At 46.1% G+C, this 27842-nt stretch overlaps 1 protein-coding gene across 1 annotated transcript; it reads right to left on the bottom strand.

Moving 5' to 3' along the window:
* Positions 1 to 441: 441 nt before the first annotated feature.
* Positions 442 to 26784, bottom strand: MTHFS (methenyltetrahydrofolate synthetase). Its single transcript, XM_067471445.1, has 3 exons — positions 26628 to 26784; positions 19293 to 19557; positions 442 to 868 (listed from the first exon to the last, which is right to left on the bottom strand). Exons 1-3 carry the CDS (start codon positions 26757 to 26759, stop codon positions 639 to 641), a joined length of 627 nt encoding a protein of 208 aa, XP_067327546.1. The 5' UTR covers positions 26760 to 26784; the 3' UTR covers positions 442 to 638.
* Between the last annotated feature and the right edge of the window lie 1058 nt (positions 26785 to 27842).

Genomic DNA, 27842 nt, shown 5'->3' with positions numbered 1-27842 from the left:
AACTTCTTTCTAAAGTTGAGGAGGGGTGAAAATGACCTAATTTCCCCAGGGAATGAATTGCACAGGCGGGGGGCCACCACCAAGAAGGCCCTGTCCCTCATCCCTGCCAGGTGCGCTTGCGACAGAGGTGAGGCCAAGAGCAAGGCCTCACCAGAAGATCTTCAACTCCGAGGTGGGACATAGAAGGAAATCTGTTCGGACAGGTACGCTGGACTGGAGCCATATAGGGTTTTATAGGTCAAAACCAGCACTTTGAATTATGCTCGGAATTGGATCAGTAGCCAGTGGAGCTGACATAACAGGGGGTGGTGTGCTCCCTGTATGACGCTCCGGTGCCGCCCATTGCGACTAATTGAAGTTTCCGAACAGTCTTCAAGGGCAACCCCACGTAGAGCGCGTTGCAGTAATCTATTCGGGATGTGACAAGAGCGTGAAACACTGTTACCTATAGTATTTCTTTATTTGAAATAATGACTATTCTACACACAATGAAACTACTAAGTCGGAGATCACTTGTGGAAAGCCATTCACGCATATCAGTTAACACTCAATATCACAACAATGTGGGTGAATAAGGATGTTTAAGAATCCATTTTCAAACATTCTCATGTGTTCATCTATGGCATTTATTGAAGTGATCAGTATTTACTTTCTTCGTACAGGATTTCATCAACTTTCACATCATTTTCGGATGTGGGGATGGCGTCGCACATTTGTTCTTTGAAAGCTAAGGCAATTGTGTACGGCTTTCCTTTGGGGTGCTGCATACACCTGCTCAGGTAGGCGTCATAGTACCCCTTTCCTCTTCCTAGTCGGTTGCCATGTTTGTCAAAACCAAGTCCTGGCATAAGGATGAGATCAAGACCCTCTGTGGATAAGGGAAAAAAGAAAGATATCAGATGAACAGCACTGACATTTATTTGTATATTTACAAAGTTTTATGTTTCATCTATGCTGATGATCGTGCCATTACCACTCAAGCAGGGAGCTTTGAGATGGTCGAAAAGAAGCTCTCTGAAGCTCTAGGTGCTCTTACTGCCTATTACAGGGAAAACCAACGGATCCCTAATCCATCTAAAACACAGACATGCGCCTTTCACCTTAAGAACAGACAAGCATCCCGAGCTCTGAGGATGACCTGGGAAGGAATCCCACTGGAGCACTGCAACACACCCAAATACCTGGGAGTCACTTTGGACCGTGCTCTGACCTACAAGAAGCACTGCCTGAACATCAAGCAAAAAGTGGGCGCTAGAAACAACATCATACGAAAGCTGACTGGCACAACCTGGGGATCACAACCAGACACAGTGAAGACATCTGCCCTTGCGCTCTGCTACTCTGCTGCTGAGTACGCATGCCCAGTGTGGAACACATCTCACCATGCTAAAACAGTGGATGTGGGTCTTAAGGAGACATGCCGCATTATCACGGGGTGTCTGCGCCCTACACCACTGGAGAAATTACACTGCTTAGACGGTATTGCACCACCTGACATCCGCCGGGAAGTAGCAGCCAGTAGTGAAAGGACCAAGGCAGAGACGTCTCCAGCCCATCCCCTGTTTGGGTATCAGCCAGCACGTCAACGACTTAAATCAAGACATAGTTTTCTTAGATCTACAGAGACACTCGCTGGAACACCCCAGCAAGCGAGAGTCCAAAAGTGGCAGGCTCAAACCCAGAACTTCAACCAATGGCTGATACCAGATGAGAGACTCCCTCCTGGGCACACAGAAAACTGGGCGACTTGGAAGGCGCTGAACAAACTGTGCTCTGGCACCACGAGATGCAGAGCCAACCTCAAGAAATGGGGCCACAAAGTGGAATCAATGACATGCGAATGTGGAGAAGAGCCAACCACTGACCACCTGCTGCAATGCAACCTGAGCCCTGCCACATGCACCATGGAGGACCTCCTTGCGGCAACACCAGAGGCACTCCAAGTGGCCAGATACTGGTCAAAGGACATTTAATAGAATACCAAGCTTGCAAACTCTGTTTTGTCTGTTTGTTAAAAATTTGTTAAATATGTAATACAATTGTTTGGTTGCTACAGAGACACTTGCTGGAACACCCCAGCAAGTGAGAGTCCAAAGGTGGCAGGCTCAAGGAAATAAATGGCAAAAGGCTCCCATAGTAAAGGTAAGGGTAAAGTATTGTCAAAGGCTTTCATGGCCAGCATCACCGGGTTGTTGTAGGTTTTTTCGGGCTATATGGCCATGTTCTAGAGCAGGGGTCCTCAAACTTTTTAAACAGAGGGCCAGATCACAGTCTCTCAAACTGTTGGAGAGCCGGATTATAATTTGAAAAAAAAAATGAAGGAATTCCTATTCACACTGCACATAATCTTATTTGTAGTGCAAAAATCCACTTAAAACAATACAATAATTAAAATGAAGAACAATTTAACAAATGTAAACTTATTAGTATTTCAATGGGAAGTGTGGGCCTGCTTTTGGCTGATGAGATAGGATGGTTGTTGTTATTGTTGTGTGCTTTCAAGTCATTTCAGACTTAGGTTGACCCTGAGCGAGGGCCAGGTAAATGACCTTGGAGGGCCGCATCCGGCCCCTGGGCCTTAGTTTGAGGACCCCTGGTCTAGAGGCATTCTCTCCTGACGTTTCAATGGCTTCTCTGTGTAGTCTGATGTGGTTGTTAGAGTTGAAATCCACAAGCATGTGGGCAATTTCAACAGAAAGAAGGAAATCATGAAAATGAACAAAATCTGGCTACCAGCATTTTAAAAAAGCTCTAAAATTATAACAGTAAATAAAGAACAACACTCAAACACAGGGGAACTCCAGACAAGAAACAATCAGGGGCAGCTAATCATTTCCCGACAAAGGATTCCCCCAGGCAGGAAGCAGCCATGCTTGAAAGCTGCAAGGCTATTCAATGCTAATCACGTTAACAATTTTCAACATTCCCAAAGACTGCATAACAGCACTTATATTGCTGGATTTATATTGTATGGATTTACAATATGTGGCTGACGGATTGACTATGTTTTGCTTAATTTGGTGGCAGGCGTAGATATAACCACCATAATTCACTGTTTACACTTCAGGCACACGAGTGTATCAGTGCCTGTTAAACTAGTTGAATATAGAAATGCCTAAATATCTCTTAAGGATGTTTTGCACGTATCTGGTACTTCTGTTCCCAATTTCTTTTCCTCTCTGTTTTTATGTGTGGTGGCAAGGACACTTTTATTGTGCTTTTGCTTTTTTATTTTCATTCCTTTCAGTAGGTTCACATCCCTGATTCTCTTTTCTTTTTTCCAAAAATTACAAAGCAGGATGGCTGGCAGACAGCAGGTGGTTTGCTTTCCTCTTCCCCTCGGGGTTTTCACAGGTAAAATTATTTTTGCAGTTGATCTATTATGCAATCAATAAGATGAAAACCCAGCATGTGCATTTAATAATAATCAAGATTTGCCCTTTTTTTCCTGTAAGAAAAGAGAGAGAAAGAGAAAAAAACATCTGGCGGCTGTACTACCATTGTAGCATTTTAACGACAGACTGGATAAAAAGACCCCAGGATTAATTACAGGTCAGTCCTGCGCAGAAGGGAGCTGCCTCCATCCCAGCAGGTACCGGGGAGTGTTGTCGCGATGAGGATGATCTGACCACTAATAAACCATAGTGAAAAGATGGGGTAATCATAGAATCCAAGAGTTGGAAGAGACCTCCTGGGCCATCCAGTCCAACCCCATTCTGCCAAGATGCAGGAATATTGCATTCAAATCACCCCTGACAAATGGCCATCCAGCCTCTGTTTAAAAGCTTCCAAAGAAGGAGCCTCCACCACACTCCGGGGCAGAGAGTTCCACTGCTGAACGGCTCTCACAGTCAGGAAGTTCTTCCTCATGTTCAGATGGAATCTCCTTCCTTGTAGTTTGAAGCCATTGTTCCATTGTGTCCTAGTCTCCAGGGCAGGAGAAAACAAGCTTGCTCCCTCCTCCCTGTGGCTTCCTCTCACATATTTATACATGGCTATCATATCCCCTCTCAGCCTTCTCTTCTTCAGGATAAACATGCCCAGCTCCTTAAGCCGCTCCTCATAGGGCTTGTTTTCCAGACCTTTTATCATTTTAGTCGCTCTCCTCTAGACACATTCCAGCTTGTCAATATCTTTTGAATTGTGGTGCCCAGAATGGGACACAATATGCCAGGTGTGGTCTAACCAAAGCAGAATAGAGGGGTAGCATTACTTCCTTGGATCTAGACACTAGGCTCCTCTTGATGCAGGCCAAAATCCCATTGGCTTCTTTTGCCGCCACATCACATTCCTGGCTCATGTTTAACTTGTTGTCCACGAGGACTCCAAGATCTTTTTCACACGTACTGCTCTTGAGCCAGGCATTGTCACCCATTTTGTATCTTTGCATTTCGTTTTTCCTGCCTAAGTGGAGTATCTTGCATTTGTCACTGTTGAACTTCATTTTGTTAGTTTTGGCCCATCATCTCTCTAATCTGTCAAGATCGTTTTGAATCCTGCTCCTGTCTCTTCTGGAGTATTGGCTATACCTCCCAATTTGGTGTCATCTGCAAACTTGATGATCCTGCCTTCTAACCCTTCATCTAATTTTGCTAGGTGAGGTGTTAGCTTGGGGAGATAATCATCCTGTTCTGGCTTACTATATATACTTGAAGATAAGATGGGTTTTTTACAGCCCTTTTGGGGTGCTTGGCAGCTGTGTCAGACCGGATGTTTTTTGTTTGTTCATTCGTTCAGTCGTCTCCGACTCTTCGTGACCTCATGGACCAGCCTACGCCAGAGCTCCCTGTCGGCCGTTACCACCCCCAGCTCCCTCAAGGTCAGTCCAGTCACTTCAAGGATGCCATCCATCCATCTTGCCCTTGGTCGGCCCCTCTTCCTTTTGCCTTCCACTTTCCCCAGCATCATTGTCTTCTCTAGGCTTTCCTGCCTCCTCATGATGTGGCCAAAGTACTTCAACTTTGTCTCTAGTATCTTTCCCTCCAGTGAGCTGTCGGGTTTTATTTCCTGGAGGATGGACTGGTTGGATCTTCTCGCAGTCCAAGGCACTCTCAGCACTTTCCTCCAACACCACAGCTCAAAAGCATCGATCTTCCTTCGCTCAGCCTTCCTTAAGGTCCAGCTCTCACATCCGTAGGTGACTACAGGGAATGCCATGGCTTTGACTAGGCAATGGATCTTGGTTGCCAGTCTGATGTCTCTACTCTTCACTATTTTATCGAGACTGGACATTGCTCTCCTCCCAAGAAGTAAGCGTCTTATGATTTCCTGGCCACAGTCTGCGTCTGCAGTAATCTTTGCACCTAGAAATACAAAGTCTGTCACGGCCTCCACGTTTTCTCCCTCTATTTCCCAGTTGTCAATCATTCTTGTTGCCATAATCTTGGTTTTTTTGACGTTTAGCTGCAACCCGGCTTTTGCGCTTTCTTCTTCCACCTTGATTAGAAGGCTCCTCAGCTCCTCCTCGCTTTCGGCCATCAGAGTGGTGTCATCTGCATATCTGAGGTTGTTAATGTTTCTTCCAGCAATTTTCACCCCAGCTTTGCATTCATCCAGCCCCGCACATCGCATGATGTGTTCTGCATACACGTTAAAAAGGTTGGGGGAGAGGATGCAGCCTTGCCGGACGCCTTTCCCAATCTTGAACCAGTCTGTTCCTCCGTGGTCAGTTCTGACTGTTGCCACTTGGTCCTTGTACAGATTCCTCAGGAGAGAGGGAAGGTGGCTTGGGATGCCCATCCCACCAAGAACCTGCCACAATTTATGATGATCCACACAGTCAAAGGCTTTAGAATAGTCAATGAAGCAGAAGTAGATGTTTTTCTGAAACTCCCTGCCTTTCTCCATTATCCAGCGGATATTGGCAATCTGGTCTCTCGTTCCTCTGCCTTTTCTAAACCCAGCTTGAACATCTGGCAACTCTCGCTCCATGTCTTGCTGGAGCCTTCCTTGCAGGATCTTGAGCATTACCTTCCTGGCATGAGAAATAAGGGCCACTGTACGGAAGTTTGAGCAGTCTTTCGCATTTCCCTTTTTTGGTATGGGGATATAAGTTGATTTTTTCCAGTCTGATGGCCATTCTTGAGGGCTAACAAATTGAAATCGAATCCAGACAAGACAGAGATCCTCCTGGTCAGTCAAAAGGCCAAACAGGGCATAGGGTTACAGCCTGTGTTAGATGGGGTTACACTCCTCCAGAAGACGCAGGTTTGCAGCTTGGGAGTGATCTTGGACTCATCGCTGAGCCTGGAACCCCAGGGGAGATTTTGCACAATTAAAACTTGTGCACCAGTTGTGCCTGTACCTTGGGAAGTCTGATTTGGCCATGGTTCTGCTGGATCTCTCAGCGGCCTTCGATACCGTTGACCACGGTATCCTTCTGGGACGCCTCATAGATATGGGACTTGGGGGTACTGCTTTGCAGTGGTTCCGGTCCTTTCTTGAGGTACGGTCCCAGAAGGTGTTACTGGGTGACGACACCTGTTCGGCCCCACAACCGTTGTTGTGTGGAGTCCCTCAGGGTTCAATTCTGTCCCCGATGTTGTTTAACATCTACATGAAGCCGCTAGGAGAGATCATCCGGAGTTTCAGATTGAGGTGTTATCTCTACACAGATGATGTCCAGATCTGTCACTCCTTCTCACCTGTCACCAAGGAGGCTGTCCAGACCTTGAACCGATGCTTGGCCGCTGTGTCGGACTGGATGAGAGCTAACAAATTGAAACTGAATCCAGACAAGACAGAGGTCCTCCTGGTCAGTCGCAAGGCCAAACAGGGCATAGGGTTACAGCCTGTGTTGGATGGGGTCACACTCCCACTGAAGATGCAGGTTTGCAGCTTGGGAGTGATCCTGGACTCATCACTGAGCCTGGAACCGCAGGTCTTGGCAGTGGCTGGGAGAGCTTTTGCACAGTTAAAGCTTGTGCACCAGCTGGGCCCATACCTTGGCAAGTCGGACTTGGCCACAGTGGTTCACACTCAGGTTACATCCCAAATAGACTACTGCAACGCTCTCTATGTGGGGTTGCCTATGAAGACTGCCCGGAAACTGCAATTAGTCCAACGCTCGGCAGCCAGGTTACTAACAAGGGTGGGGTACAACTCCCTTGTTGTGCCAGCTCCACTGGCTGCCAATTAGCTTCCGAGCACAATTCAAAGTGCTGGTTTTAACCTACAAAACCCTATACGGTTCCGGCCCAGTTTACCTGTCCGAACGTGTTCTCCCCTATGAACTGTCAAGAGTGTTAAGATCGTCTGGAGAGTCCCTGCTCTCGGTCCCGTCATCTTCACAAGCGCATCTGGGCAGGACGAGAGACAGGGCCTTTTCTGTGGTGGACCCTCGGCTATGGAATTCCCTCCCAATGAAATTAGATCTGCCCCCTCCCTCCTGACCTTTAGGAAGCTAGTGAAAACCTGGCTGTGCAACAAAGCTTTTGCGGAATGATGTCTCAGACCGGCAATTGACTAATGGTACTGATCACAATATATGGACTGGAGATACGGACTGAGTTGGGCATGATTTTATCCTGGCGAATGACTTTTATGTAATTTTATGTAATTTATGTAAATAAATAAATAAATGTTTAGCCTGCAGAAGAGAAGGTTGAGAGGAGACATGATAGCCATGTATACATATGTGAGGGGAAGTCACAAGGAGGAGGGAGCAAGCTTGTTTTCTTCTGCCCTGGAGACTAGGACGTAATGGAACACTGAGCCTGGAACCCCAGGTTCCGGTGGTGGCCAGGGGAGCTTTTGCACAATTAAAACTTGAGCGCCAGCTGCACCTGTACCTTGGGAAGTCTGATCTCGCTATGGTGGTCCACGCTCTTGTTACATCCTGAATAGATTACTGCAAGGCACTCTACGTGGGGCTGCCTTTGAAGACTGTTTGGAAACTTCAGCTAGTCCAATGGGCGTCAGCCAGATTACTCCCTGGAGCAACATACAGGGAGCATCCCCACCCCACTGTTGTGTCAGCTCCACTGGCTGCCGGTCCACTTCCGAGCACAATTCTATTGTATCTCTCCCTATGAACCAGCTAGGAGCTTAGGATCGTCTGGGGAGGCCCTGCTCTCAGTCTCGCCTCCTTCGCAGAGATTATTGGTGAGAACGAGAGACAGGGCCTTCTCAGCTATGGCCCCTCGGCTATGGAATGCCCTCCCTAGGGATATCAGATTGGCCCCCTCCCTCCTAACATTTCAATGTGGGGCTTGTCTGATATCCTTGGGGAGTGAGTTCCAGAGTCGGGTGGCCACCACCAAGAAGGCCCTCTCCCTCGTCCCCACCAATCATGCCTGCAAAGGAGGTGGGAGCGAGAGTAGGGCCTCTCCAGATGATTGAAGAGATCGTGTGGGTTTGTACACAGAAATGCGGTCACGCAGGTAGGTGGGTCCCAAACCATTCCGGGCTTTGTAGGTAAGAATCTGCACCTTGAATTAGGATCGGAAAATGAACGGCTGCCAATGGAGCTCTTTAAACAGGGGGGTTGACCGCTCCCTGTAAGTCGCTCCATCTGCAAGGACGTTGCCCAGGGGACGCCCGGATGTTTTTTGAGGTTTTATCATCCTTGTGGGGACATCTCCATCTCATCCCCTGTTTGGGTATCAGCCAGCACGTCAACGACTTAAATCTAGAAATAGTTTTCTAAGATCTACAGAGACACTCACTGGAACACCTCAGCAAGCGAGAGTCCAAAAGTGGCAGGCTCAAACCCAGAACCTCAAACAATGGCTGATACCAGAGGAGAGACTCCCCCCTGGGCACACAGAGGACTGGGCGACTTGGAAGGCGCTGAACAGACTGCGCTCTGGCACCACCAGATGCAGAGCCAACCTTCAAAGTGGAATCCACAACATGCAAGTGTGGAGAAGAGCAAACCACTGATGACCTGGTGCAATGCACCCTGAGCCCTGCCACATGTGCAATGGAGGACCTTCTTGCAGCAACACCAGAGGCACTCTAAGGGGCCAGATACTGGTCAAAGGACATTTAAGCAACTACCAAACTCACAATTTTTGTATTTTGTCTGTCTGTTTGTTTTGTTTTATTAGAAATGTAATACTATATGGCTGGATGGCCATCTGTCAGGGGTGATTTGAATGCAATATTCCTGCTTCTTGGCAGAATAGGGTTGGACTGGATGGCCCATGAGGTCTCTTCCAGCTCTTTGATTCTATGATTCTATTGACTGGTTGCCCTGACACGACACATAAATAAATCCTTGTGGGAGGCTTCTTTCATGACCCCACATGGGGAGCTGGAGCTGATAGAGGGAGCTCATCCACACTCTCCCCGGATTTGAACCTGCAACCTGTCGGTCTTCAGTCCTGCCAGCACAGGGGTTTAACCCACTGTGCCTCTGGTTAGCCTGGCATGATGTGAGTTGTAGTTCACCCACAACGTTATGCATTTAGTACAATTAAAAATGGACTTTTCCAAATAACCCTGTACCCAAGCTATTATGCAATATATGTCATCCTTGAATGTATGCGTTAACCCAGCTTATTATTGTCTACTCTGAGTGACAGCTGCTGTCCAGGGTTCTGAAATGACCCAGGTCCATTTGACTGGGGGTGCCTAGGGCTGAACATCTGTCATTCTTTGCTACTTCCTAGGCAGCTGTTTTAAACCAAACACACCATCTCTAGAGCAGAGCAAGAGCTGGAAAATGCCTGTTTGAATTAGATGTTGGACCATTTGTTGTATATACTCTTGGAGCATTTTGGGGAGGAGAGAACGGCCTTCTCATCCATAGACTCTAATGCTTTTAATTCTCCCTCTTTTATTATCCCTAAAAAAAAAATTCAATATTTATTCAGAAAAGTTATATGTCTAAGGCTGAGTTCACACAGTGATTGAGTAAGTAATCTTGCAACTGTTCATTTGTTGGACTGATGCTGTGTTTGCTTTTCGAAGCTCGCTCCTGTACCTCCGATGAATGCCATTAACCTTTTTTGGATCTTACCTCTGAATAAACAAGCATAATGTAGTGGATTAATTCCTTCGATTAGTAGTATTCAAAGATATTTATCAACTCAGAACTTGGAAATGTGCCTTTTTTCGACTAAAATTCTCAGTTTTGCTTGTGGGATACTGGGAATTCTAGTTTAAAAGGGTAGTTTTTCCAAGTTCTGGAAAACTAAGGGGAGATGCGTTCGGACAGGTAAGTTGGCTTAACACAGCGGATTAAACTGCTAGCTGCAGAAAATCTTGCCAATCAAAAGGTTGACCATTCAAGCCCAGGTTGAGGTGAGCTCCCAACCATCAACCCAGCTTCTACTCACCTAGCAGTTCAAAAATAGTAATGTGAGTAGATGAATAGGTACAACTTTGGCGGGAAGATAGTGTTTTTTCCAAGTTCTGTGTAATGGGTCAGGCTTTAGCACAGCGGGTTAAACTGCCAGCTGCAGAAAATCTTGCCAATCGAAAGGTTGACCATTCAAGCCCAGGTTGAGGTGAGCTCCCAACCATCAGCCCAGCTTCTGCTCAGCTAGCAGTTCAAAAATAGTAATGTGAGTAGATGAATAGGTACAACTTTGGCGGGAAGATAGTGTTTTTTCCAAGTTCTGTGTAATGGGTCAAGCTTTAGCACAGCGGGTTAAACTGCCAGCTGCAGAAAATCTTGCCAATCGAAAGGTTGACCATTCAAGCCCAGGTTGAGGTGAGCTCCCAACCATCAGCCCAGCTTCTGCTCAGCTAGCAGTTCAAAAATAGTAATGTGAGTAGATGAATAGGTACAACTTTGGCGGGAAGATAATGTTTTTTCCAAGTTCTGTGTAATGGGTCAGGCTTTAGCACAGCGGGTTAAACTGCCAGCTGCAGAAAATCTTGCCAATCGAAAGGTTGACCATTCAAGCCCAGGTTGAGGTGAGCTCCCAACCATCAGCCCAGCTTCTGCTCACCTAGCAGTTCAAAAATAGTAATGTGAGTAGATGAATAGGTACCACTTTGGCGGGAAGATAGTGTTTTTTCCAAGTTCTGTGTAATGGGTCGGGCTTTAGCACAGCGGGTTAAACTGGCAGCTGCAGAAAATCTTGCCAATCGAAAAGTTGACATTTCAAGCCCAGGTTAAGGTGAGCTCAGCCCAGCTTCTGCTCACCTAGCAGTTCAAAAATAGTAATGTGAGTAGATGAATAGGTACAACTTTGGCGGGAAGATAGTGTTTTTTCCAAGTTCTGAGTAATGGGTCAGGCTTTAGCACAGCGGGTTAAACTGCCAGCTGCAGAAAACCTTGCCGATCGAAAAGTTGACATTTCAAGTCCTGATTAAGGTGAGCTCCCAACCGTCAGCCCAGCTTCTGCTCACCTAGCAGTTCAAAAATAGTAATGTGAGTAGATGAATAGGTACAACTTTGGCGGGAAGATAGTGTTTTTTCCAAGTTCTGTGTAATGGGTCGGGCTTTAGCACAGCGAGTTAAACTGCCAGCTGCAGAAAATCTTGCCAATCGAAAGGTTGACCATTCAAGCCCAGGTTGAGGTGAGCTCCCAACCATCAGCCCAGCTTCTACTCACCTAGCAGTTCAAATACAGTAATGTGAGTAGATGAATAGGTACCACTTTGGCGGGAATATAATAAAAGGTGGACATGCTGGCCATTCAATTAGGAGAGTGTCTAAAGCAGTGGTTCTCAACCCTCCTAATGCCGCGACCCCTTAATACAGTTTCTCATGTTGTGGTGACCCCCAACCATAACATTATTTTTGTTGCTACTTCATAACTCTAATTTTGCTACTGTTATGAATCGTCGTGTAAATATCTTACATGCAGGATGTATTTTCATTCACTGGACCAAATTTACTTACTTACTTACTTACTTATTTACTATATTTATATACCGTCCCTCTCTGCCCGCAGGCGACTTGAGGAGGTTTACAATTGGTACCAAGATCATAAAATACAATTTCAATACAATAAAAACAATCAGATAATAAAACCATAACAAGATCAATAAAAACATAGAGTCTCCTATTAATAACATTGTCCATATCATTCAACCATTCCATTTTCTTATGTCTATTACACTGTATTTGGAAATGCCTGCTCAAAGAGCCAAGTCTTGACGCTCTTTCAAAATGTTAAAAGGGAGGGGGACGATCTGATAACCTTAGGGAGGGCGTTCCATAGCAGAGGGGCCACCATGGAGAAGGTCCTGTCTCTCGTTCCCACCAGCTGTATTTGTGACGAAGGCGAGACTGAGAGCAGGGCCTCCCCAGATGATCTTAAAGTCCTGGAGGGTTCATAAGGGGAGATGCGTTCGGACAGGTAAGTTGGCCGATACGGCCAAATTTGAATACTGGTGGGATTGGAAGGGATTGCTTTTGTCATTTGGGAGGTGTAGTTGATGGGATTTATAGTTCACCTAAAAACAAAGAGCATTCTGAACTCCACCAATGCTGGAATTGAACCAAACTTGGCACACAGAACTCCCATAGCCAACAGAAAATACTGGAAGGATTTGATGGGCATTGACCTTGAGTTGTGGAGCTGTAGTTCACCTACATCCAGGGAGCACTGTGGACTCAAACAATGATAGATCTGGACCAAACTTGGCATGAATACTCAATATGCCCAAATGTGAACACTGAATCCAGAGTAGCTTGACGTGTTCATTTTCTGTAACTTTGTCCAGCTTGTGATCCCACCAGTTCTTTGTCGCAGGCCGATTGTGTTGGTGGCACAAGTTCCAAGTAATTATCTGAGCAATGGTGTTGTGCCTCTGCTTCTAGTCTGTCTGTGTAATCTTCTTGCAGCAGCTGAGGATGGGATCCATTGTTTCATCTGCTTCCTTGCAGAGTCTACACTTGGGATCTAGTATTTGTTTTTATATTATTTGTTTTTGTTATTTGTTTTTATATTATTATTAGAAACACAACAAGGTGAGTCCACAGCAGACACTCTGCTGGCTGTTGTATTGGATCACACGTCGGACCCTTCCCAAGTGTCTTGGACTGTGTCATGTATCGGCGAATAATGTGTGCAGTTCCCAATAAGGTGGCCTTTTGCAGCTGGCAGATGGTAATTTTGTCAGCGCTGATTGTGTTTAAGTGCAGGCCAAGGTCTTTAGGCACTGCACCCAGTGTGCCGATCACCACTGGGACTACCTTGACTTGCTTGTGTCAGAGTCTTTGCAATTATTATTATTATTATTATTATTATTATTATTATTATTATTAATGCAAGCCCAGTACAGAACGTATTAAGAGCATTTATTCCCTATTAGGAAAGAGCACCTCTCCTATGTGATGAATAATGTATTTATATTTTCCTTTCTCTGTGTTCCTTTTAATCAGATGAACACAAAAGCCTTGGCAGGAGCCCCAGCAATAATTACACATTCGACACCCATCCAACTGCATTGTTAGCAATATACAAATAAATTGCAACTCCCAGGCAGAAACCTGAAATAATTAAGTCGGAGGAAACAATTTACTTCAGGCTGGAGGTATTAAACAAAAAGGTGGCTGGGGAAGGAAAGGAGATGACTCTTGCCTCTTTCCCTTTATGGTCGCATCAACTAATGTGATGCTCCATTGAGAGGATTCATAACACTAGCATTCGGTGATTTTGCTACTAATCACAAAAGAGGATCTTTTGGTGTTGACGAGGAAAGGGAAATCCCAATTCAGTCCCCAAGCACTAATGACTGGAATCCCCTGCCCTACCATTCAGAGTCACAAGAGTAAACTAGACACTATGTCAAATGTATAGATTAAAGGGAAACCTCTCTTTCTTTCCTTCTTTCCTTCCTTCCTTCTTTCCCTCCCTCCTTCCTTCCTTCCTTCCTTTTTTCCTTCCTTTCTTTCTTTTTTCCTTCCTTCCTTCCTTCCTTCCTTTTTTCTTTCCTTCCTTCCTTTTTTCTTTCCTTCCTTCTTTCCTTCGTTCTTTCCTTCCTTCTTTCCTTCCTTCCTTCCTTCCTTCCTTCCTTCCTTCCTTCCTTCCTTCCCTCCCTCCCTCCTTCCTTCCTTCCTTTTTTCCTTCCTTCCTTCCTTCCTTTTTTCTTTCCTTCCTTCCTTTTTTCTTTCCTTATTTCCTTCCTTTATTCCTTCCTTCTTTCCTTCCTTCCTTCCTCTCCTTTCTTTCCTTCCTCCATTCCTTCCTTCCTGTTTTCCTTCCTTCCTTCCTTCCTTCCTTCCTTCCTGCTTTCCTTCTTTCTTTCCTTCCTTCCCTCCTTCTTTTCTTCCTTCCTTCCTTCCTTCCTTCCTTCCTTCCTTCTTTCCTTCCTTCCTTCTTTCTTTCCTTCTTTCTTTCCTTCCTTCCTTCCTTCCTTCATTCCTTCTTTCCTTCCTTCTTTCTTTCTTTCTAGTGCATGGGAGACAATCTGAACTGAGATGTTCGACTGAGAGCAGGGGAAACTACCCAAACTTTTCCCTTTCAGAAGAACACATTTTACTGATGTCATTACACAAATGTAATATCTTGAAGCACGACATGATTCATTCTTTGTCTCCACACCATTCATAGTTTTATCAACCTCTTACTGCATGTGTTCAATCCACGTGGGTATTCTTTTATTTAAAAAAATAATACTTGCAGGTAATCACAAGTCAATGTGCAGCGACCACAACAGCCTTCAGACTGGCCTGAACATACCTCGTCTCTCCTGGACGTGACTGCAATGACTGGGCAGGATTTTCACTATACCAGAATTAGGGGGAAATGTTATTCACAACTGAATCTGTGCTATACTGTCACCTGGCGGTCATGGAAAGCGTTTCCAAGTACAAGGCTTGTATGTAGCTCCCATTCTGCACATGATCTGAAAGGAGAGAGCCATAAGACACCAAACATCTTATGTTCTGTACTGGACATCTCAGCAGCTTTCAATACCATCAATCATAATATCCTTCTGGGACGACACTCCGGGATGGGTCTTGTTGTGGCTCCAGTCCTTCCTGGAGGGCCGTTCCCAGATGGTGAAGCTGGGAGATGCCTGCTCGGACCCCTGGCCTTTGACCTGTGGGGTCCCGCAAGGCTCCATTCTGTCTCCCATGCTTTTTAACATCTACATGAAACCACTGGGAGAGGTTATCCAGAGTTTTGGAGTTGGGTGCCATCTCTATGCAGATGACACACAACTCTACTACTCTTTTCCACCTAACTCCAAGGAAGCCCCTCAGGTGCTGGACGAGTGCCTGACCGCTGTGTCTGTCTGGATGACCACGAGCAAGCTGAAGATTAATCCCGACAAGAGAGAGGTTCTCTTGGTCGATCGTAAACCAGATCAGGGTATAGGGTGGCAATCTGTGCTGGATGGGGTTACACTCCCCCTGAAGTCACAAGTACGCAGTTTGGGTGTCCTCCTGGACTCATCACTTACACTCAAAGCTCAGGCATCGGCGGTGGCCGGGAGGGCCTTTGCTCAACTAAGACTTGTGCGCCAACTGCAACCGTACCTCGTGAAGGCAGATCTGGCCAGGGTGGTCCACGCCTTAGTCACCTCCAGATTGGATTACTGTAATGCACTCTACGTGGAGCTACCCTTGAAAACAGCCCGGAAATTTCAACTGGTCCAACGGGCAGCAGCCAGGTTGTTAACTGGGGCTCCTTACAGGGAGAGGTCAACCCTCCTGTTTAAGGAGCTCCATTGGCTGCCGTTCATTTTCCAGTCAAAATTCAAGGTGCAGGTGCTTACCTGAGTGACTGCATCTCTGTGTATGAACCCACACCATCTCTTCGTTCATCTGGAGAGGCCCTACTCGCGATCCCACCTCCATCACAAGCGCGATTGGTGGGGACGAGGGATAGGGCCTTCTCGATGGTGGCCCCTCGACTCTGGAACTCCCTCCCCAAGGACATCAGACATGCCCCAACTTTGGCAGTCTTTAAGAGGAGCCTGAAAATGTGGTTGTTCCAGTGTGCCTTCCCAGAATAAGGAAACCCTAAGCAACATGTCCCTAATTGCACTTTACTAATGATCTAGGATTGCCTGCTCACTCCATCTCTCTCCAAATACCTACCCTAGTTATAGGTCACCTTGTCATGCCCAGCATTTTAAAAATTTTAATTATTACAATTGGCCCGCCATAGGTCTTAAAGCGTCATGGTGTTATTGTTACTGTTTATTGCTTTGTTATGAGTTTATTTATTGTCTATATTGTTGCTGTTGCTTTTGTATTGATGTATTTGGGCTCGGCCACTTGTAAGCTGCACCGAGTCCCTCGGGAGATGGTAGCGGGGTATACATAAAAGATTATTATTATTATTATTATTATTATTATGACAAACACCAGGTCTGCCATTGACACAACACACTCCTTTGGCTTAGAATCATAGATTACTAGAGTTGGAAGAGAGCTCGTGGGCCATCCAGTCCAACCCCATTCTGCCAAGAAGCAGGAAAATCACATTCAAAGCACCACCAACAGATGGCCATCCAGCCTCTGTTAAAAAGCCTCCAAAGAAGGAGCCTCCACCACACTCCGCAGCAGAGAGTTCCACTATTTAGCATAGTTCATTCCTCTGACAAGTAGTGCTGGGTGATTGTAATATACAGGCAGTCCCTATGTTACAAACAAGATTGGTTCTGTAGGTTTGTTCTTACATTGAATCTGTATGTAAGCCAGAACAGATACATTATTAAGTCTCTCTCTCTCTCTATATATATATATGTAATGTTCGTTTGTGGGATTAACATAACTCAAAAACCACTGGACGAATTGACACCAAATTTGGACACCATACACTTATCAGGTGAACAAGTGACCATCACTCATAAAAACACCGAAAAACACAGCAGAATGGACTTAAAAAGCCAAAAAAAGCAAAAAGATACTACAGCGCATGCGCAAAAACGACTCCCCCTGGCAAACAAAGCACACAATCGTACGTATTGATCTACTCAAATTTGCATGATTTCAAACTCCTAGGTTGGCAAAAGCTGGGGCTAACAGCGGGAGTTCACTCCACTCCCCGGATTCAAATGTGTGACCTTTCGATCAGCAAGTTCAGCAGCTCAGCGGTTTAACCCATTGTACCACTGGACACACTCTATCTATCTATCTATCTATCTATCTATCTAGACATTGGATAGCAGGCGTGACTGGTAGGAACGAGAGACAGGGCCTTCTCAGTGATGGCCCCTTGTCTATGGAACTCCCTTCCCAGTGAAATTAGATCAGCCACCTCCCTCCTGGCCTTCAGAAAAGAAACTAAAACTTGGCTTTGAGATCAGGGCTTTGGTCTTCACATGTTTAGAGTCCAAAATATTCCCAGAAAACCTAGGAAAAAGCTACCGCTCCTTATCTTGGAGCAGAAGTTCATTCCAAATTTCAAAGCCTTTCATTAAAAACAACAAATTGCATTAAGAGCTAAGCCTTGGTTTTCAGTTTTGTCTCATGCCGTGGTCTTTTTATGACTGGTATTAATTTTCCCCCCCAAATTAATCTCTTGCTTGGCTATGCATTGTGCTGAAAGTTTTTTTAATCAAACTTCCCTGAAGGGAAGGAAAACCTAATCGTCCTGGCAATCACGTTACAATCTTGCTTGGAACATTTCCTGTTTTCTCATTATGTTGTTTTATTTAACACCATGCTGCTCCTAACATATGTACTCCATCTCTCTGTCACTTGGCCCATGTCTTATTTAAATACTCTAGGAGTACCACGGTGTTGTAATTTACTACATGGGGGAATTTTTCAGGGCTCCTAATGGCAACTCATCTCCCATGAAATGCCAATCTGAGAATGATTAACATAGCTCACACATTATGCCTTCAAGCATACTTATGCAATATAATTCATCCTGGTCAAAGTGGGTCCTGGTCAAAGTGGGTCCTGGTCAAAGTGGACCCTGGTCAAAGTGGGTTCTAGTTAAAGTAGGTCCTAGTCAAAGTGGGTCCTAGTCAAAGTGGGTCCTGGTCAAAGTAGGTCCTGGTCAAAGTGGGTCCTGGTCAAAGTGGGCCCTGGTCAAAGTGGGCCCTTGTCAAAGTGGGTCCTGGTCAAAGTAGGTCCTGGTCAAAGTGGACCCTGGTCAAAGTGGACCCTGGTCAAAGTGGGTTCTAGTTAAAGTAGGTCCTAGTCAAAGTGGGTCCTGGTCAAAGTGGGTCCTGGTCAAAGTAGGTCCTGGTCAAAGTGGGTCCTGGTCAAAGTGGGTCCTGGTCAAAGTGGGCCCTGGTCAAAGTGGGCCCTTGTCAAAGTGGGTCCTGGTCAAAGTAGGTCCTGGTCAAAGTGGACCCTGGTCAAAGTGGACCCTGGTCAAAGTAGGTCCTGGTCAAAGTGGGCCCTGGTCAAAGTGGGCCCTGGTCAAAGTGGGCCCTGGTCAAAATGGGTCCTGGTCAAAGTGGGTCCTGGTCAAAGTGGGTCCTGGTCAAAGTGGGTCCTGGTCAAAGTGGGTCCTGATCAAAGTAGGTCCTGGTCAAAGTGGGCCCTGGTCAAAGTGGGTCCTGGTCAAAGTAGGTCCTGGTCAAAGTGGGCCCTGGTCAAAGTGGGCCCTGGTCAAAGTGGGCCCTGGTCAAAGTGGGCCCTGGTCAAAGTAGGTCCTGGTCAAAGTGGGCCCTGGTCAAAGTGGGCCCTGGTCAAAGTGGGCCCTGGTCAAAGTGGGCCCTGGTCAAAGTGGGCCCTGGTCAAAGTGGGCCCTGGTCAAAAAAAGCTTGGGAACTATTGTTATACTGTAATTGCCATCAAAATGGTTTTGATTTGTGGTGATACTATGAATGCGAGACCTAATTACTGGGATGACATATTTCCACCAAGATTATTATTATTATTATTATTATTATTATTATTATTATTATTATCATCATCATCATCATTATTATTATTCTACCCTGGCTCTTGAGTCTAAAGATAAAAGCACACAGCCTTGAAGTCGCTGATCAACAATTAGCACCTAGACAACCGAATAAGAGGGAACCACCTGCTCACAGTCTTCCCTGCAATAGAAATATGTACCAGATTTCTATGCAAATAGGTAAAATTAAGCCCTTGGGCCACATGCCATCACTTTCCTGTTTGAAACTGCAGCTGCTGCTACCATTAGAAATGCACTGAGGCATCAAAACAACTAGGAAACACTCCAGGGGAGTCTGCAATATTCTGCCATGGGGTTCCTCTCCTGCACCATAAAGAGTTGCCAAATTACTGCTACTGCCCACTTTTTGGACAACAGCCTTGTGTCCTCCAATGCAATCCCCACCACCATGAGGGAATTGACCGCCTCAAGGTAAATTCTCTCAAATGTGAATGTCTGATGCAAATCTGTGAAACTCACTTCAGTGTGTGATGCTTCTCCCTTTTTGATGCTGCTGGATAAGTGGCCGCTGTAATCAAACTGCAATCACCTGCGGCCCAAACTCACCTGGAGCAGCCAAGGCTTCTTCCCGGCCATCGTTTTCGGCAGGTTGATGGATGTTCCAGGATGTCAGGGGGAGAGAGGCAATTTCCTCGTAGGAAGCCAACTTGACCATGTCCATGTGGTTGCTCTGGGGCTCATAGCGTGGGATGAAGCAGTCCTTGCCTTTCTGAAAAATGTCCTTGATGATCTCTCCCGTCTGGACCTCGTCCGGCATGCTTAGGAAGACGGCAATGCGCTGGGATGCTTGGTACTGAGCATGTTGCATCACCTGCATGTGGGAAAGAAAGGAATTTATGAAAAGGAGAAAAATAGATCACTGCCTTTCTTTTAAAGCAGTGGTTCTCGACCTTCCTAATACAGTTCCACATGTTGTGGTGAACCCCAACAATAACATTATTTTTGTTGCTACTTCATAACTGTAATTTTGCTCCTGTTACGAATCGTAATGTAAATATCTGATATGCAGGGTATATTCTCATTCACTGGACCAAATTTGGCACAAATACCCGATGTGCCCAAATTTGAATGCTTGTGGGGTTGGGGTGTGTGTGTGATTTTGTCATTTGGGAGTTGGAGTTGCTGGGATTTATAGTTCACCTACAATCAAACAGCATTCTGAACTCTACAAACAATTGAATTGTACCAAACTTGGCACACAGAACCCCCATAGGTAAAGGTAAAGGTTTTCCCCTGACATGAAGTCCAGTCAAGTCCGACTCTGGGGTGTGGTGCTCATCTCCATTTCTAAGCCGAAGAGCCGGCGTTGTCCGTAGACACCTCCAAAGTCATGTGGCTGGCATGACTGCATGGAGCGCCGTTGGCTTCCCACCGGAGTGGTACCTATTGATCTACTCACATTTGCATGTTTTCGAACTGCTAGGTTGGCAGAAGCTGGGGCTGATAGAGGGGCTGGGGCTGATTGACCTGCGACCTTTCAGTCAACAAGTTCAGCAGCTCAGCACTTTAACCCACTGCGCCATGACCAACAGAAAATACAGGAATGGTTTGGTGGTCATTGACCTTGAGTTTTGGAGTTGTAGTTCACCTCCATCTAGAGAGCAAATACCTACATTAGAATACTGTTTGGGTTGGGGAGGTTGATTTAGTCATTTAGGAACTGTAGTTGCTGGGATTTATAGTTCACCTAAAATCAAAGAGCATTCTGAACTCCACTAATGATGGAATTGAACCAAATTTGGTACACAGAACTCCCATGACCAACAGAAAATAACAGAAGGGTTTGGTGAGCATTGACCTGGGGTTTTGGAGTTGTAGTTCACTTACATCCAGAGATCAAATACCAACATTTGAATACTGGGGGGTTGGGGAGGTTGATTTTGTCATTTAGAAGCTGTAGTTGCTGGGATTTATAGTTCACCTAAAATCAAAGAGCATTCTGAACTCCACCAATGATGGAATTGAACCAAACTTGGTACACAGAACTCCCATGACCAACAGAAAATAACTGAAGGGTTTGGTGGGTATTGACCTTGGGTTTTGGAGTTGTAGTTCACCTACATCCATAGAGCACTGTGGACTCAAACAATGATGGATCTGGATCAAGCTTGGCATGGATAATCAATATGCCCAAATGTGAAAACTGGTGGTGTTTGGGGAAAATAGACTTCACATTTGGGAGTGGACTCATACAATGATAGATCTGGACCAAACTTGGGACGAATACTCAATATGACCAAGTGTGAACACTGGTGAAGTTTGGGGGGAAATAGACCTTTACATTTGGGAGTTGTCGTTGCTGGGATTTATAGTTCACCTGAAATCAAAGAGCATTCTGAACCCCACCAATGGTAGAATTGGTCTAAACTACCCACACAGAACTCCCATGCCTTGAAGGGACTGCTGGTGCGAACCTCCCTCCAGCCTTGCAATGTCTCCCTCAGCTGCACATCACACCAGAATTCCCCCCGGAAGGAAGCAGCCAGGTCTTGAAGCTGCAAGGCTATTCAATACCAATCAAGCTGGCCAATTGCATCATTCACACCTACCTCAAACAGACAAGAGTTCTTTCTCCCACCCTGGACATTATTCTATAAATATATAAACCTCGCTTGCCTAGTTTCCAACAAACCTTACAACCTCTGAGAATGCCTGCCATAGATGTGGGTGAAACGTCAGGAAAGAATGCTTCTGGAATATGGCCATACAGCCTGGAAAACTCACAGCAACTTAATTTTTTTTTTTTTGAGTCAGGAGCTTCCTGTTGTGAGAGAATTGGCATTGCCCTGGGGACACCCGGATGATTTTGATGTTTTATCATCCCTGTGGGAGGCTTCTCTCATGTCCCTGCATGAGGAGCTGGAGCTGATAGAGGGAGCTCATCCGCACTCTCCCTGGATTCGAACCTGTGACCTGTCAGTCTTCAGTCCTGCCGGCACAGGGCTTTAACCCACTGCGCCACCTAATAATAAACTCACAGCAACCTCATAATAATAATAATAATAATAATAATAATAATAATAATAATAATGATTTTAACAGGAGCGGAGCACAGGGAGCATACAACCCCCCTGTTGCGCCAACTCCACTGGCTACCGATCTGCTACCGGGCTGAATTCAAAGTGCTGCCGTTGGCCTTTAAAGCCCTAAACGGTTCTGGCCCAAGCTACCTATCCGACCGCATCTCTGCCTATGAACCCACCAGGACTTTGAGATCTTCCGGGGAGACCCTGCTCTCGATCCCGCCTGCTTCTCAAGCTCGGCTGGCGGGGACGAGAGATGGGGCCTTCTCGGTGGTGGCTCCTCGGCTGTGGAACGCCCTTCCTACGGACATTAGACTAGCACCATCTCTAATGGTATTCTGCAAAAAGGTGAAGACCTGGATGTTTGAGCAGGCGTTTGAGTAATTTAGTGCAATCTGGTAATGGAACATAGGAATGGAACAATGGACGACAAACCTGGACTACGCTTGGATGATGAGAAGATTGGGTACGGTTGTTTTTCGTAATAATTGTGCATTGTAATTGCTTATTGGTAATTTATGGATAATGTGTTAAGTCAATTGTTATATGCTGTATGGAACCACTGCTGTTTCTACTGTTTTTACTGTTTGTGAACCGCCGTGAGTCGCCTTCGGGCTTGAGATACAGCCGTATAGAAGCAAAGTAAATAAATAAAATAAATAAATAAATAAATAATAATAATAATAATTTTATTTCTACTCACCCCTCCTCGTGGCTCTACTTTACAGACTGACCTCTCATTTGCAAGCCATGAATTAAATTGGTTCCTTGCTTTGGACCCAAACCTTTTGATTCCCTTCATTGAGAATCAATATCAAACCATATTCCCCCTTAAATTTTGCATGTTTTCCAATATATTTGCATTTAAATGAAATGGGCTTTGAAAGAGGATTGCCTTCCCTGCTGCCGCCCCAGGGAGATCCAGAGATCTTATTTAAAAGTATAATAAGCTTACACAACCCTGCAACATGGTGAATGAGACTGCAGACACCACCAGCATTGGCTAAAGAGAAATACTTTGCCTTTCTAGATCGGCGAATGGCTCTTCTTGCTGAATCAGAGCATGCAGAGCAGCAGGACTTCAATCACTGAAGCAAACATTAAGCAAGCAAAGCCATCCAGTGACTAATTAAACAGCAGTGGGGAGGTCAGCCCAGTGCACTTACTCCAATTTCCAGTTAAGACCTCTGGAAAATGAGACTCTAGATTCCAAACTAAAGCCTGCAGTCTGGATGGGGCCCTCCAAGGCCATTGATCCAGCCCTCAACCTAAACTTTAGACTTAGGGTCGCCCTCACTCTGAAACAACTTGAAGGCACACGACAACAAACCCAATTAACTTGACTGTCATCAGCCAAAAGCAGGCCCACACTTCCCACTGAAATACTGGTAAGTTAATGTTGGCTAAAACATAAACTTCATTTTAAATAGGTAAAGAAAGGTAAAGATTTTCCCCTGACATTAATGGGAAATGTCCGACTCTGGGGGCTGGTGCTCATCTCCATTTCTAAGCTGAAGAGCCAGCGTTGTCTGTAGACACCTCCAAGGTCATATGGCCAGCATGACTGCATGGGGCACTGTTACCTTCCCACTGGAGCGGTACCTATTGATCTACTCACATTTGCATGTTTTTGAACTGCTAGGTTGGCAGAAGCTGGGACTGACAGCCGATGCTCACCCTGCTCCCTGGATTCAAATCTGTGACCTTTCGGTCAACAAGTTTAGCAGCTCAGCGGTTTAACCCACTGGTTTTTCATGGTTTTTTGTTTGTTTTTTTGCACTACAAATAAGATATGTGCAGTGTGCATAGGAATCCATTCATGGTTTTTTTTTTTCAAACTACAGTCTGACACCTTTGCTTCCTGATGGTTTAGTATACACAAACTTTGTTTTTTGCACCAAGTTATTAAAAAATATTGCATAAAATTACCTTCAGGCTACAAGATGCACATGAAACATAAATGAATTTTGTATTTAAGACTTTGATCCTATCTCCATTATGTTTGTTGTTGTTGTTGTTGTTCATTCGTTCAGTCGTCTCCGACTCTTCGTGACCTCAGGGACCAGCCCATGCCAGAGCTCCCTGTCGGCCGTCACCACCCCCAGCTCCTTCAGTCCAGTCACTTCAAGGATGCCATCCATCCATCTTGCCCTTGGTCGGCCCCTCTTCCTTTTTCCTTCCACTTTCCCCAGCATCATTCCCTTCTCCAGGCTTTCCTGTCTCCTCATGATGTGGCCAAAGGACTTCCACTTTGTCTCTAGTCTCCTTCCCTCCAATGAGCAGCCGGGCTTTATTTCCTGGAGGATGGACTCGTTGGATCTTCTCGCAGTCCAAGGCACTCTCAGGACTTTCCTCCAACACCACAGCTCAAAAGCATCGATCTTCCTTCGCTCAGCCTTCCCTCAGGTCCAGCTCTCACATCCGTAGCTCACTACAGGGAAGACCATGACTTGGACTAGGCAATGGATCTTTGTTGCCAGTCTGATGTCTCTACTCTTCACTATTTTATCGAGACTGGACATTGCTCTCCTCCCAAGAAGGAAGCGTCTCCTGGCCGCAGTCTGCATCTGCACTCATCTTTGCACCTAGAATACAAAGTCTGTCACGGCCTCCTCGGTTTCTCCCTCTATTTTCCAGTTGTCAATCATTCTTGTTGCCATAATCTTGGGTTTTTTGACGTTAGGCTGCAACCCAGCTTTTGCGCTTTCTTCTTTCACCTTGATTAGAAGGCTCCTCAGCTCCTCCTTGCTTTCGGCCATCAGAGTGGTGTCATCTGCATATCTGAGGTTGTTCATGTTTCTTCCAGCCATTTTCACCCCAGCCTTGCATTCGTCAAGCCCCGCACATCCTCGCATGATGTGTTCTGCATACACGTTAAAAAGGTTGGGTGAGAGGATGCAGCCTTGCCGTACGCCTTTCCCAATCTTGAACCCGTCTCCTGTTCCGTGGTCAGTTCTGACTGTTGCTACTTGGTCCTTGTACAGATTCCTCAGGAGAGAGGGAAGGGGGCTTGGGATGCCCATCCCACCAAGAACTTGCCACAATGTATTATGTGTATGTATATACAATATATTATATTATTAGCATAGTACAATATCAGTATTAAATATTACTATATTTCCTGATGGCTGAGAAGAGTGAATACAAGTGAAGCAAATAAATAAATAAATAAATATAAATAGGTGAGGGGAGGTCACAGGGAGGAGGAGAGAGCAAGCTTGTTTGCTGCTGCCTTGGAGACTAGGACGCAATGGAGCAATGGCTTCAACTACAAGAAAGGAGATTCCATTTGAACGAGAACTTCCTGATTGTGTGAGCTGTTCAGCAGTGGAACTCTCTGCCCTGGAGTGTGGTGGAGGCTCCTTCTTTGGAATCTTTTTAAACAGAGGCTGGATGGCCACTTGTCAGGGGTGATTTGAATGCGATTTTCCTGCTTCTTGGCAGAATGGGGTTGGACTGGATGATGGCCCACGAGGTCTCTTCCTACCCTATGAGTCTATTCTATTGTCGAAGGCTTTCATGGCTGGAATCACTAGGTTCTTGTGGGTTTTTTCGGGCTATAGAGCCATGTTCTAGAGGCATTTCTCCTGACGTTTCGCCTGCATCTATGGCAAGCATCCTCAGAGGTGTGAGGTCTGTTGGAATTAGGACAATGGGTTTATATATCTGTGGAATGGCTGGGGTGGGGCAAGGAGCTCTTCCCTGCTGCAGTTAGGTGTGAATGTTTAGCTGATCACCTTCATTAGCATTTGAAGGCCTGCCTGCGCCTGGGAAAATCTGTTGCTGGGAGGTATTAATCTGTGCCTGGTTTTTTCCTCTCTGTTGTTTAGCTGTTATAATTTTAGAGTTTTTTAATACTGGTAGCCAGATTTTGTTCATTTTCATGGTCTCTTCCTTTCTGTTGAAGTTGTCCACATGGATTTCAATGGCTTCTCTGTGTAGTCTGACATGGTGGTTGTTGGTGTGGTCCAGCATTTCTGTGTTCTCAAATAATATGCTGTGTCCAGGCTGGTTCATCAGGTGCTCTGCTATGGCTGACTTCTCTGGTTGAAGGAGTCTGCAGTGCCTTTCATGTTCCTTGATGCGTGTCTGGGCGCTGCTGCGTTTGGTGGTCCCTATGTAGACTTGTCCACAGCTGAATGGTACACGGTAGACTCCTGCAGAGGTGAGAGGATCCCTCTTGTTCTTTGCTGAACGTAGCATTTGTTGGATTTGCTTGGTGGGTTTGTAGATTGTTTGTATGTTGTGTTTCCTCATCAGCTTCCCTATGCGATCAGTGGTTCCCTTGATGTATGGCAAAAACACTTTTCCTCTGGGTGGATCTTCATCTTTACTATCGTGGCTTGTTCTTGGTCTTGCAGCTCTTCTGATGTCTGAGGTGGAGTATCCAGGCACAGATTAACACCTCCCAGCAACAGATTTTCCCTGGCTCAGGCAGGCCTTCAAATGCTAATGAAGGTGATCAGCTAAACATTCACACCTAAGTGCAGCAGGGAAGAGCTCCTTGCCCCACCCCAGCCATTCCACAGATATATAAACCCATTTTTCGTACTTTCAACAGACCTCACAACCTCTGAGGATACTTGCCATAGATGCAGGCGAAACGTCAGGAGAAATGCCTCTAGAACATGGCTCTATAGCCCGAAAAAACCCACAAGAACCTAGTCTATTCTATATTTTCCCCAGCCGCGCATGCGCACACCCACTTCGGAGAGTGGGGAGGCAGTGCCGCTTCCTCGTTTGGCCTCTAGGGGGCGGAGGGGGATTCCCTGCCAGCGTGGGGTTTCCAAAGGACAGAGGCGTCAGAAGGAAGCGAGGAAGGAGGAAGGAAAGACTGAAGACGTGGGGGGAAACCCACCTTGTGTCCCAGGATCCGCGACTGGCGGAGCTTCTCGTTTTGGCCCAAGGCTTGCAGGCGGCGGCGGAGCTCGGCCCGCAGGACTCGCTTGGCCCCGGCTGCTCCTGCTGCCATGTCTCCCCCGCCTCGCATGGCTCTGGGCCCGCCTCCCGCTCACAGACAGGACTCTGCCCCCCAGGGAACTCTTGCATTACCCGGGCGGAGACCACCAGGTGGCGATAGAGAGACAAGGCTAGACCGTGCTATGCTGGTGGAGCAAATTTGGGCAGAGGATCCGATTGTTGTAGGTTTTTCGGGTTGTATGGTCATGTTCTAGTAGCATTCTCTCCTGACGTTTCGCCTGCATCTGTGGCAAGCAGGCATGTAGCCAGCAGTGGAACTCTCTGCCCCGGAGTGTGGTGGAGGCTCCTTCTTTGGAAGCTTTGGAAGCTGAAGCCCCCCGAGCCCCCCCCCCCCCCCAAATTCTCATGGGAGTCTTACTGGTGCATTATTTAGACTGTTATGTTTATTAATATCATGATCTGATCACCATACTCAATATATCCCATATGCATGGGGGTATTGGGGTAATGATACAAAAGGTTTGCTAGGCTAGACCCTCTTTCACTCAGACTCAGCCCCCCCCCCCGAAACTCAGCCCCCCCGAAACCCCCCTGAAAATTGTTCCCCCCCCCCCCCCGCCCGAAATGAAATCCTGGCTACGGGCCTGGTGGCAAGCATCCTCAGAGGTTGTGAGGTAGATTGGAAACTAGGCAAGTGGTCTGTGTGTGTGTCTCCATCATTGGTGGAGTTCAGAATGCTCTTTGATTGTAGGTGAACTATAAATCCCAGCACCTACAACTCCCAAATGTCAAGGTTTATTTTCCCCCAAGTCCAGCAGTGTTCACATTTGGGCATATTGAGTATTCGTGCCAAGTTTGGTCCAGATCCATCATTGTTTGAGTCCGCAGTGCTCTATGGATGTAGGTGAACTACAACTCCAAAACTCAAGGTCAATGCCCACTAAACCCTTCCATTATTTTCTATAGGTCATAGGAGTTCTGTGTGCCAAGTTTGGGTCAATTCCATCATTTGTGGAATTCAGGATGCTCTTTGATTGTAGGTGAACTATAAATCCCAGCAACAACTCCCCAAAGACAAAATCAATCCTCACCCAACCCCACCAGTGTTCAAATTTGGGCGTATTGAGTGCTTGCGCCAAGTTTGGTCCAGATC

This window comes from Anolis sagrei, chromosome 9 (assembly GCF_037176765.1).
Source record: "Anolis sagrei isolate rAnoSag1 chromosome 9, rAnoSag1.mat, whole genome shotgun sequence".
NCBI classification, from domain to species: domain Eukaryota; kingdom Metazoa; phylum Chordata; class Lepidosauria; order Squamata; family Dactyloidae; genus Anolis; species Anolis sagrei.
This window is presented reverse-complemented; position numbering and strand designations above follow the sequence as displayed.

Excerpts from the sequence above, each read along its gene's own strand:
- MTHFS (XM_067471445.1), bottom strand. The coding sequence starts at position 26,759 with ATGCGAGGCGGGGGAGACATGGCAGCAGGAGCAGCCGGGGCCAAGCGA. Across the intron at positions 19,558-26,627 it reads CGCGGATCCTGGGACACAAG|GTGATGCAACATGCTCAGTA; the intron begins GTGGGTTTCCCC and ends TCCCACATGCAG. Across the intron at positions 869-19,292 it reads AGAAGCCTTGGCTGCTCCAG|AGGGTCTTGATCTCATCCTT; the intron begins GTGAGTTTGGGC and ends CCTTATCCACAG.